Source organism: Cebus imitator, unplaced genomic scaffold, assembly GCF_001604975.1.
Source record: "Cebus imitator isolate Cc_AM_T3 unplaced genomic scaffold, Cebus_imitator-1.0 Scaffold83, whole genome shotgun sequence".
NCBI classification, from domain to species: domain Eukaryota; kingdom Metazoa; phylum Chordata; class Mammalia; order Primates; family Cebidae; genus Cebus; species Cebus imitator.
In genome coordinates, this window is record NW_016107398.1 from 865,377 (window position 1) to 877,898 (window position 12,522).

The window sequence follows — 12,522 nt, forward strand, 5'->3', positions numbered from 1 at the left end:
ATGTATTGTCTGTCTGGGTAAAAGTGGTAGGAGGCCAAGAAAACCTGACAAAAAAGTGGAAAATCAACTGAGGAGTGGGAACCAGACCAATTACCCATGTATTATTATTATAACATTCTTACATTTTAAAAAATCCACCCTCCTTGGCAATAATCACTATTCGCTTTTGAATATTTATTTTACATTTGAACATATTGGGATTCCCTATGAATGTCCCATTTTGACACAGGCAATTTTAAATATTCACCTTTGCTAACCAGTTGACAATTTTTGTTCCCATTCTAGTTATTTCTGTAACTTTTGGTCCTGGCCTTCTGATTCCCACATATCTTCTTTCGTCAACTAGAAGATACAAATTCTGGAAGTTGTTCCTGCTTAAAAGTCCTGGGCAGACTCCTTAGATAATGATCCCTCTACTCCCCAAATGCAATACAAGACTCAAAACTCAAAAAGATGATTCTGGGCCAGGCACAGCACTTTGGGAGGCCAAGGTAGAAGGATCTCCTAAGCCCAGGAGTTTGAAATCAGCCTGGGCAACAGTGAGACCCTATCTGTTTGTTCTTTTTTTTCTTTCTTCCTTTCTTTCCTTCTTTCTTTCTTTCAAGAAGATTTTGGATATATAAACTTTGGACCCTCAGCACAGGGTTGAATGATCACATTCAATTTTTTGTGGATAAAATAATTATTTTTATGTTTAATATGCATGATTATACTATGTGATATAATTCAAAATATGCATACTTTCAGACATACTTCACATTCTCTACTAACCCCCAGAACTGAGACAAGCTCTTACCTACCTCTACCTTAGTAGGAAATTAGTGAAAAAAATCTGAGGAGTACCTACTCAATAAATGGTTACAATCATAGCGGGAAAAGAGATATAATTTGCAAATTCATGGTAAGAAATAGAAAAAATTTTTCACATGGTAGAAAATAAATAAGTCAGTTCTACCTTTACGAAGTATGGAGAGAAAGAAAATAATAAACAACTAAGTCTTAAATAGTTCTTAAAAGAGAAAAGAAAAATTTTGACAATAGCAACAGTAATATTGTAGTGTGGAGGAGAAATTAGTAGGTGAAGCAAAAACTAGAGAATAGATGCCTAAAGACAATGGGAAAAGTTTGGTGAATTTCACCATTGGCTTGCAATTGATGATCTGCCTTGTGTTAGAAGATGACAGTGAAATCCTTACCTGAGACTGGGTTTAATCACTAAATGCTTCATACGTACCTGTAGCAATATTACTGAGCTCTGCTAACTTTCTTTTTTTCGCTCTATACTCTTCTTCTGCCACCTGAAGTTGTGGAAGACATTCAACTAATTCCTCTTCCTTTTCTTTGGTCATTTGTATTTCCTTAACAAATATTTCCTTTAAAGAAAATAAAATCAATTGAGAAATATAATTTTGGATAATTCACACAACAATTTAAAGTAGAATATGTTTTTTGAGTTTCACCTGTCTTGGTCTCCTATCCCGAGGTACATAGAAAGATATATGGCATATACTAATCTTTTAATAAATATTTGTTTCCTGACTCACTGACACTCTGACAATCTACAAAGTAAGGAGATTAGATTTAATTGGTTCTCTTAAGATCCTTTCTGCTTTATATCTCTTCTGCTATATCTCTATGAAAATTATCATATATACAGCCCAAAAACATATCTGAGAAAATTTCCTTTGATAATATTTTACCAAAAAGAGGCAGATAAACAGAATACACTTCTAACACATGTTGGATGTGAGAAATGCGGAGAGGATAGAAGTAATTGGATATAATGATAAAATAAATGGGTAAAAAGTGCCCAAAGCAAAAACGTGAAGATGTCTGCTTACTTATTCAAACTCAAGTTTTATTTAGTTTCACATGGAATAATAATTGGACCCTTCTTAGCAAATCAGGATCGATTTTAAACGGTGACTAAGACAGAGACTGCCAGCTGACACTTAATATTTGTTCTCTTCTCCTTCAATATTAGGGCTCCTGAATTTCAGCTGAACCCATGGCTTCTGGCTAGAGTGTGGTTTCTGGGCTTCCCTTGCAGGTGAGTATGACCAAGGAGTTTGTGAACAGAAGTCATGTGTGCCACTTCTGGGCTCTGCTCCTGTAACAGGAACAGCTGTGTGCTCCTTTGGTCCTTTCCTCCCTCCCCTGGCCAGAGGAGAATGAGAATGGAGGCCACTACTTGACACACAGATGTTAGATTCGTGCTGAGGATGGCAGAGCCACTCTGTCAGCCCTGGATCCCTTCCTGATGGCCTGGACTGGGAAAGAGAAACAAACATCTCTCTTGCTGTAATGATCACTTTAGAGCATCTTCTCCACTAGATGTTCAGACTCACAAAATTTGATTAGGCTACACTTGACCCAGTTTACTCTTAAAATACTTTTAGTTTTAGTTTTCATTTTTGTCCAAGTTGTATACACATATAATTGGAAGGAAATGCTAAATTTTAGCAGGCCAGTGCCAGGTATGCTTCCCCATTGGGAGGTGTCTGGACAACACAGCAGACCGGTGGCTAGTTTCTTTCAAACCCACCAAAGCGATACTTTAGATGCAAGAGAGAGAGAGACTCACACAGGTGGGGTATGGCTTCCCTGGCTTAGAAACCCCATGTTTATATAGGAACTAATATATCTTGGACATACCTTCCAGGTCTCTCTTCCCACTTAAGAGAGCCATCAAATCCAGCCCAATGCCACAATTTCCCATGAGTTATTTTTCCAGTCAAGATTCAGTATACGAATCAGGACTTTTTGTTATACAAGTAATGCTGCTTGATAATATAGCTGATACTCTACCTTCATCAAGCTATTAGGGGAAGGAGCCAGAAAGTTAACTCAAGGCCAGTTTCCCGATAAAAAGATTGTTAACCCTTTTCACATCTTGCTTATGTTCACTGTGTTTTGGTATATCTTTGACAGAGTAGTTCTCTTGCACCTTAACTAATACACTGACATGCTGGCTGATATGTCCCTTCCCAAATTGCCATTAGCATCCTTATGAATAAATACACAGAAGCTAAAATGCATAGAAAAAAACCATAATTCAAAAATATAATGCAGAAGCAGGAGTACATTTCTCCAGACGGCAACATTTAGGAAAGGTTGATTTAAGAAATACAATCCTGTATTATCCATATTGTGTTTTTTTGTTTTTGTTTTTATTTTTTCAAGACAGAGTCTCACTCTGTCACCAGGTGCCAAGCTGGCATGCAATGGCACGATTTCAGCTCACTGCAACCTCTGCCTCCTGAATTCCTGCCTCAGCCTCTCAACTAGCTTGAACTGCAGGCGTGCACCACCATGCCCAGCTAATTTTTTGTATTTTTTTTAGTAGAGATGGCGTTTTTTAAAAAAGAATAGCCTGTGAATAAAAGTTTGTATGTGCATGCATTAATTCATTCCCATTGCCTGTACACAGCTCAGGCTGCCAGGGCTGCCCTGATGAGAAGCCATGCTCTTGTTTCATGCTCCAAAAGAGACGGTGGGTTAACAGGTTCAGTGTAGCAAGTTGTTGCTTTGTCTGCGGGCTCACATTGTTGGAGTGGGGCAGCCAGTCAGGTGCACAGTCTTCAGATCCTCCAGATCCTTTCTCAGTGTCTGATTCCTAAGCCACAGACACATTTAGGTCAGTGGTGACAGGCTTGAGTTTATGCTTCAGGTCCCCCATCTCCCTGAAGTTGAAGCCTTGGAAAAGAGGTACCAACGTAGATTCCAGTCTACACTCGCTCATCCTGTGAATTCCAGTTTGTCCTTGCTTCCATTCACTTCCTGTTGGTCTTTCCATACCAAGTACCTGCCCAGCTGACTTCAGGCCTCAGCACCAGATGTAAAGCTGACAGCCTCACCAGACTGTGCAACTAGATACCACAGTTACAGAAGGTCAAGTCCTGGAATAAACCCCTTTCCTGGCAGCTCTGCTTGTCTGATCAAATTCTGCCAGATACAGAGCTGTCGGACCCAGAAAAGTGAATGGTCCTTCACATGGGCTTGTCCATGATGTATCAGGATGATGAGCAAAATCATCCTGAGAGAAGAATTACAATGGAGGGCCTGGTATCAGAGCCAGGTCCATGGAAAAGCCAGTCACAGCACTGCCTTGTAGACAACACATCCCAACATTGGGATGCTTATATTATGAACCAGTTACTAATCTTATTAATATTCAGGGCTGTTTTCCTTAGAATTTATGGGCCAGGGACCCAAATGGCAGTGGGACTTCTCACTATTAAACCTAATGATTTTGCTTTTCCTCCCTGTGACTTTGGGTTCTGTTGATTTAGAGATACTACTGGGGAGAAAAATGGTCCCACCAGGGGCACAACAACAGTTTCATAAACCAGAATCTGAAGTTGCTTCCTTCCAATTTTGGGCTCCTCATGCCACTGAATCAAAGGCCGAAATGGGATTACAATGTGCCTGAGGTTACTGACGGTGATTATCAAGGGGAAATTGGGTTATTGCTATATAATAATGGTGCACAGGCTGCCATTGGCCCATGCGTTTGTGTGAATTAGGTGTGGGTGGACAAAACCCTGCAGTGAGCACATGGCCTGGGAAGCTGAGCGCAGGCTGGAGGCCTGTCTGCAGTGGGTTTGCAGTTGATTTTCTTGAGTTTTGCAATCTACCAATTATTTCATCTGCCAAGTTTTATGCTTCTATTTTACGTATCTTGCCTAATTGCACTGTATAAACTTGAGTAAAAAGTTAAATAGGATCCTTACTCCTTATCCTGTTCATGACTCAAAGGGATGGACCTCATTGTTTTACCAGTACGTATGATGGTAAAATTATCAAAAATATCTGAGATGCTGACCACGTCTTAACACCTCTTCAGTTACCATTTTGGTTCAAGCTACCTTCATTTCTCACTTGGGTTATTGCTATAGCTCCCTAATTGTTCTTCTGTGCCCACGCTTTTCTTTCCTAAATTCTACTCAACATAGAAGCTAGAGTGATCATATTTAAAGGAAACTCAGATTATTTCAGCCTCCACTCGGAACCCTCCAATGGCTTTCTAGCTCAGACAGAGCAAAGGACAAAACACTTATGATAGGCTATAAGGATGTGCAGATGCTCCACTTGGATCTCCTCTTGAGGGTGGACTCACCACACACCATTGTGAGGAATGTGTTTAGCTGACACCTCCAATAGCTGGCTCCTTCAGGGTCAGCTCAGCTATCTAGCCAATATCATGCTCCTTTGGGGCAGTCCCCAATCAGTGACTAAGCAAAGAGGTGGTGCAAGGATGCAGTCATTTCTGCCCAAGGCAGTCCTCTTCAAACAGGCAGTCCTTGCTCCTGAGTTCCCCAGAGAGAGTTTGTCAGGCTACATAATGGCCAGACCGCTTTCCCTGCCCAATCTTTTCACAGATACTTCTCCCTAATATGGCTTTACACTCCTAATTCCGTCTCAGCATCTGCTTCCTGAAGATGACTCCCCACTACCCTGGCACTCCCCAGCTCTTATTCAGCAACCCCACCCCTTTGTGATTCCTTAGATAGGAGGGTCCTGCCTCAGGCCCTTCCTGCCTGGCATGCCCTCTGCCTGGAGCCATCTCCTGAAGACATCTGCAGGGCACACTTGCTCATATTCAGTATTCCTTCTCTGACTACCCTATTTACAACAGCACACAGACCATATCACGTGCACTCTCCCTGTCCCACTTCCCTACCTGATTTTTCTCTGTACCATTTATCACCATCCAATATATGACATGTTCTACTTGTTTATCTCATTTATTTTCATTCCCCCATCGCTAGATAGTAAGCTCCATAAGTGCAGAGTTTTTGCATGTTTTTCAGCATTTAGAAGAATGCCAGGCACCTAGACTAATGCTTTCCACCCCAACTTCTCTCCCCTGCACAGTTTCTACTAACATTGTAGTTACTTGTGTCATGCTTTCTTTCCTTTGTTCCCTGAGTTGTGCTAGTTTCTGTTTTAGCTCTTACTGTTTTCTGGCCATCACCTTCTGACATCTGTTACCTAAGTTCCTACATTTCCATACTGATAATTTTCCTTTGTACTGCCATTAAACTATTTTTTTAAATTCACGGAAGAATATTTTATCATAGTTTTTCTTTTTTTTTTTTTGAGACAGAGTCTTGCTCTGCCACCTAGGCTGGAGTGCAGTGGCAGGATCTCAGCGCACTGCAACCTTCACCTCCTGGGTTCAAGAAATTCTTTGCCTCAGCCTCCTGAATAGTTGGGATTGGCATGTGCCACCATGCCCAGCTAATTTTTTTGTAGTAGAGATGGGGTTTCATCATCTTGGTCATGCCCAGCTAATTTTTTTTTGTAGTAGAGATGGGGTTTCATCATCTTGGCCAGGCTGGTCTTGAACTGTTGACCTTGTGATTCACCTGCCTTGGCCTCCCAAAATGCTGGGATTATAGGTGTCAGCTACCGAGCCTGGCCTGATTATAGTTTTTATTTGTTCTGTGCCACCATTTTTTCTGAGTGTTCTTCATTTGTTGGAAAGTTTTATTCCTGTTTTCACTTGTTTCTCTCCTAGTATTTTTGTATGAAAAAAAGTGTCTACTTTCTTTTGGTTACTAATATTAATAGAAAGGATTAGCTGTCCTTGGGCCAGTCATCTGCAGAGGGTTTCTGCAGGATGTGGCAGGATGGGATGAGGTTGGGGAAGACAGCTTGGATCAGGTAAGATTCTAAACTAGGACATTTCAGAGCTCCCTATTTTCGTCTCGCAGTATGAGACTGTTTCCTTCAAATAAAACCCCTCTTTGGTGTAGCCAAGACCTCTTCTTTCTTTCCAAACCTAATCCAGTTCAGGAAGGCTTCTACCACCATCCCTATGCTCAGCTGCTCTGTTAATGGCTGCCTCCAGGGTAATATCACCTTGAAAAGGTGCGTGTGTGTGTGTGTGTGTGTGTGTGTGTGTGTGTATGTGTGACCTTGAAAAGGTGTGTGTGTGTGTGTGTGTGTCACCTTGAAAAGGGGTGTGTGTGTGTGTGTGTGTGTGTGTGTGTCTGCAGATCTGCAGACCTGGCACTTCTGGGTACTTTCAGTGCCTTTTCTGTCTACCTCCCCCAGCACCCATGCCCTGTTCTATCTCAAGCTGGCTTTTGGCAGTTCCCAAGGCAGCATGATATCCTCTTTTTAGGGAGCACATCTGAGACTGACTTTACTAGTCTCCCTTGCCCCAGCTATTGTCAAGCCAGCTCCAAATGGCTTCCTGTTCAGCTCCAACTGTCTCTGAGGCCATTGCCAGTAGTTCTACATAATCTGAAGTGTGATTATTATTATTTTGCTGAAAACATATTTCTTATTTTGCTTCCTCTTCAGGAAAAGAAGAAAGGTCCAGAATGAAACTGTAACCTTTTTCATACTAGAATATTTATTTTGCATTTAACTGATTAGAATAGCATGAAATAGTATTCCCCTTCCCCCTCATGTAGTCATCCAAAAGTATTCTTAGATGTAAAATAAAATTTACCTCATACTTGCTTATCTCTTTCATTAACATTTTTTCTTTGTTAATAAACTCTTTCTCATCTTCTTTTAATTCTATTGTAAGTTTGTCAATCTGTGCCACAAATTCATTGATCTCCTTTTCTCTGAAACTGGTCTAATTAGAGAAAAATGAGAATTTGTCATTTCAAATAGCCAGGAAATTAATATCTCTTTGCATGAGGACTGCTTCTGATTTCAGTTTATATAATTTCTCAGCAACCACTGAGAGAAACAGTTTCCCTCCAGAAATTAAGTTATTCACCAAATGATATTTTTATAAATATGACACAAGGAGTGGGGAGGGTAGAGGACAGTGAGTGAGCAGAGGGTAAACATAAAAGCTTAAAAAATGATGTCTGGGCTCATATTTTTAGAGGTAATTCACCTAAAGACTAACCTTAAGTAAGTTTCTAGTTACATGCTTCAAAAGCATATCTACTTTATTTGCTAATTCTCTCTAGTTAATATACAGCAAATGAATACACTTCCTAAGAAAATTAAATAATTCACTCTAAACATGAACTCGGCAGAAAGGAAAATACTTTTTAATAAGATAGGATGTAATTAAATATTGAATGAGAATTGCTGATATGCAATGTAGGGGACTAATTCTAAATTCCTTGGGTTCCCTTACCTCAGTAAGTAATTCAATTCGTCTAGCTTCTGCATTCTGAATTTTTTCCATAATAGCTTCTATTTCAGCGTTTGCCTTGGCTGTCCAGCGTGCATGCTGTTTTCTCAAGCAAGCTATTTGCCACTGAGTTATAACACTAGAGATTAGAACAAAAAGAATTACCATTAAATTGACATGGTGGTTTACTAAAAACATGAGGAAATTCAAAGCAAAACAAGTCATACTATGACTACACAATATTGTTTGTGCTATTAGTGTTGCAGGCTACACACATTGCCTAGAAAAGGTAAGACAAAACATTCACTGTTTCAATTCTGTCTCTGTAAGTTGCTTCAGGGTAAGAAGTTACATCTGCACGTCCAATAGAACAGTGAACAAACCACACTTGGCATCTTGCCTCCTTCAGGTTAAGGAACAGAAACGAGGAAGGCTTGGGGCAGGTGGAAAAAGAGGCCCAGACAGAAATAGTAATAGAATTACCTAAATTACCTGATGTGCTGCTAATAGATTTCAAACTTCTGGGTTCTTAAGTTTTTCTCCACCACAACATGAAAAAGCTACATATATGAAGAATGGTAAAAATGTGCAATTTGAGTATTTAATTGCACATTCAATAATAACACTGGCCGGGCATGGTGGTTCACACCTGTAATCCCAGCACTTTGGGAGGCTAAGGCAGGCAGATCACTTGAGGCCAGGAGTTCTAGACCAGCCTGGCCAACATAGCAAAATCCCATCTCTACTAAAAATACAAAAAATAACTGGGCATGGTGGTGGATGCAGTCCCAGCCACTCTGGAGGCTGAAGCACAAGAATCGCTTGAACCTGGGAGACAGAGGTTGCAATGTGCCAAGATGGTGCCACTGTACTCCATCTTGGGCAACAGAGCAAGACTGTATCAAATAATAACAACAATAATAAAATACAGCTAAGTATAAGCAAGAGCTTTTTAGGTGCACTCATCTAAATATAGTATTTTACATGTATCACCTCATTTACATTCACAGCTTCTTTATAAGGTAGGTACTGTTATCCTTCCCCACTTTATAGGGATGGGAGCAAAGAGAAGTTATTAAATAACTTAGCCTTGGTCACAGAGCTAATAAGGACAACAACCAAAGCAGCCTATCTGCAGAGCCTGTAACCTTCACACCACTTTCCTCTCTAACCACTACTGGTTCACAAAGAGGCCTGGATGAGCAAAAGGCATTGCACAAATATTAGCAATTTTACTCTTTGGTGACTCTACTTGATTTAAATGGAAAACGCTGGTTCTGTTCAATGTCAAAAAAAAATTGAATTAACCAATATATCTAGATCTGAGAGAATTTACACAATTTAATTTAGGAAAATCATTTCCTTGGGTTCTCGTAACAACTACTGTGCACTGTTCATTAAGATACATATACTGCTGATAACACAAAACACAAACTTTTTTTTTTTTTTTTTTTTTTACCATCTCTGACTTTCTCTTTCCAGGTTAGCACTCAGGATTTTGATTTGTTGCTGATATACTGTTTTTGTTGCTCTAAAAAGAAAAAACATATTGGATTTTGCATTTGTGGGAGCTGTTGGAATACACAATAGATTCTTTATAAGTATAATTTGTATGCTCAGTAAGGCTATGTCTAATTGGGAGATAAAGCAAGTCTTGTGAAACAACTAAAGATTTTAGTGGCAGAGCGGTAGAAAGACAATTCCAATTCTGTGTTACTGCAAACTGATTCTGCAAGGGTTGGTGGATAGCCAAGGATAGAGAAGAGATTTCTGGAGAGGCAATTGATGAAGGGTAACTGAAGGTTAATGTTTCTCAGAGGGAGGAATGTGGGTTGTCAGAATGGAGATGCAATCTTACCAAGGAAAGGGTGTCATCATATGCAAATACAGAGAGAGAAGGAACAGCACCTCAGGCCTCTGTTACAACCTACTGTAGGCTTGCTGTATACAGAGGACATGAAGAAAAGAAATAAGAAAGTAAGGTTGACATATTGTTGAGGAACTCCGGACCCCAGACTGAGCTCTGGTTTGATATAATATGTAATTCATAAAGCCAATATAGTTTCTTGAACTGAAGAAATGTAGCAACTAAGGATAGAGGATTTTCTTGTGCTAGGATGGATGGAAATGTGAAGATTCCAACACAGGTAACAGAAGCCTTTATTTTTATCCCTTGCCCCGCCTTTTCCCTATTAATTGCCTCCCCAACATAAATAAATTGAAAGCCACATAAGTAAAATGCTGCTTTACATCTTTTAAAAGAAATATTCATAAATGAAACTTAGAATAGGACACACTGATAAATAAACTAGAAACATAAAAAGAATATATATATATATATTTCTATATATATAGAAATAGTTCTATATATATGGAAATAGTTTCAAACTCAACAGGTAAGCATAAAAAATAGTACAAAGAATTCCATATATCTTTCACCAACTTTTCCAACTGCTACCATTTTACCTTATTTGTTTTATCATCCTCACAGGAATAATTTTAAGTGGAACAAATTCAGTTATAGAATATAATCCAATTTTTGGATACATACATATAAATATATATTTGGAAGCATATATAGTAAACTGTTAACAGTGATTATTTCTATGGGAAAATTTAGAGATTAGGGTAACTTTTACTCTCTAAGTTATACAGTTTATATTTCAATTTTAAAATCATGTATGGTATTATTTTCTAATCAGAAAAATTAAAAATTAAAATGACTTAGAATGCAGAATGGACATCACTGGGACTCAGTGAGGTGATAATGTTAAGGAACATTCTTGTCACTGCACCCCAACTGGTCCATTCCTGGGGCCCAGGAGCTCCCATAAAATTCAGAACCTATCCTTTCAATGAAAAATTCCATGAGAATCACTCCCAGACTGTGAAACAGAGAGAGCTAGTTATAAACTTCAATTTCTGTACTATGTTAGAAATTGACACAGATTTATTGCTATCATTTATTAAAAAATAAATGCCGAGAAAGTAAAGATCAAAAATTTCGAAGGCAATAAATATACCGATGAAGTTCCTGGAGTGTGATGAGTCCTTCTTCCATATTTTTTATGTCTACTCTCCTTTGTGATAGAAAGTATTCTTTCTGAGCAATAAATGTCAGTTGTTTCTGATTTCTATCATGAAAAACAGAGTTATCATTTGTTGAAGGCTGACGTAATCAAATATGCAAACACAAATAAGAATTTCAAAAACAGTTTTGAAAGTTCAGATCATGAGCTATTCACTAATTATTAAAACTAAAAACAAAGTCTTTTTGTTAGTGGTAGCTACATCTAAATTTATGCATAGAATTTTCTTTAAAAAATTTTTTTCCCAGCTAATTTTTGTGCTTTTGTAAAGATGGGGTTTCCCTATGTTGCCCAGGCTGGTCTCAAACTCCTGGTCTTAGGTGACCCGTTTAAGTCAGCTTCCCAAAATGCTGGATTGCAGGCATGAGCCACTGCTCCTGGTCTACACATAGGATTTTCATAAAACTTATGAAAATTCCCAAACCACTGAAAGAACATTCACCACAATGGTAACCACAAAACAACAAGAACAGTTGTATAGTGCTCCATCTCTCTGACTGTGTGTGTCTCTCCTAACCTGCTTATCAATTCTGTCATGTTCTTCTGTGAAAGGTGGAGTCAGTGAGACTAACTTTGCATACTGGCTCTACCTCTTAATTAGGGTGTGATCTAATAATAACAGCCAACAAGTAGCTTCACCTGTCAATAAGCCTCAGTTTCCACCAGCTATAAAATGAGGATTACAATACCTAGCTCAATGGATGAATGAATTTAATAAGATGTAAAGTGTTCCTCTCAGTGTGTGGACGGATAAGGCTAAATTTTTTTTTTTTTTTTTTGAGATGGAGTCTGGCTCTTGTCACCCAGGCTGGAGGGCATGATCTCGACTTCCGGCTCACTGCAATCTCCACTTCCCAGGTTTAAGAGATTCTCTTGCCTCAGCCTCCCAAATAGCTGGGACTACAAGTGCGGGCCACCAAGCTTGGCTAATTTTTTATATTTTTAGTAGAGATAGGGTTTCAAGTAGTTATTTTTCTGTCTCAACTTGTAAGAGAAAATAATAAGGCTCAGAGAAGTTTTTAGTCTTGTTCAAATGCCCAGATATTGATAGGAACCTCCCTGTAACAGAAAGTATTTTATCTCAGTGACTCTTTCAAACTGCTGTGGACTGAACTGTGTCTCCCCCTCTCTACCTACAGAGTTTATGTGTTGAAACCCTAACCCCATAACATGATGAAGAAATGGAGAGATTTGGGTAATTTTTACTCCCTAATTTATATATTTCTATATTTGAATTTAAAAATCAGGTACACGCATTGCTTTTTTCATCAGAAAAAATTAAAATTTAAAGTGCCTTAGAATGGCAGAAAGGAACATTGT

The 12,522-nt window shown here is 39.0% G+C and overlaps 1 protein-coding gene across 1 annotated transcript in view; it reads right to left on the reverse strand.

Moving 5' to 3' along the window:
• CCDC175 (coiled-coil domain containing 175) overlaps nucleotides 1-12,522 on the reverse strand; it is a 63,833-nt gene that overhangs the window by 19,781 nt on the left and 31,530 nt on the right. The window contains exons 10-14 of the mRNA XM_017533907.2: nucleotides 11,137-11,247; nucleotides 9,573-9,644; nucleotides 8,117-8,252; nucleotides 7,466-7,597; nucleotides 1,235-1,373 (exon numbers count right to left, since the gene is read on the reverse strand). Of these exons, the coding sequence (XP_017389396.1) occupies nucleotides 1,235-1,373; nucleotides 7,466-7,597; nucleotides 8,117-8,252; nucleotides 9,573-9,644; nucleotides 11,137-11,247 (590 nt within the window). The remainder of the gene's footprint in view (nucleotides 1-1,234; nucleotides 1,374-7,465; nucleotides 7,598-8,116; nucleotides 8,253-9,572; nucleotides 9,645-11,136; nucleotides 11,248-12,522) is intronic.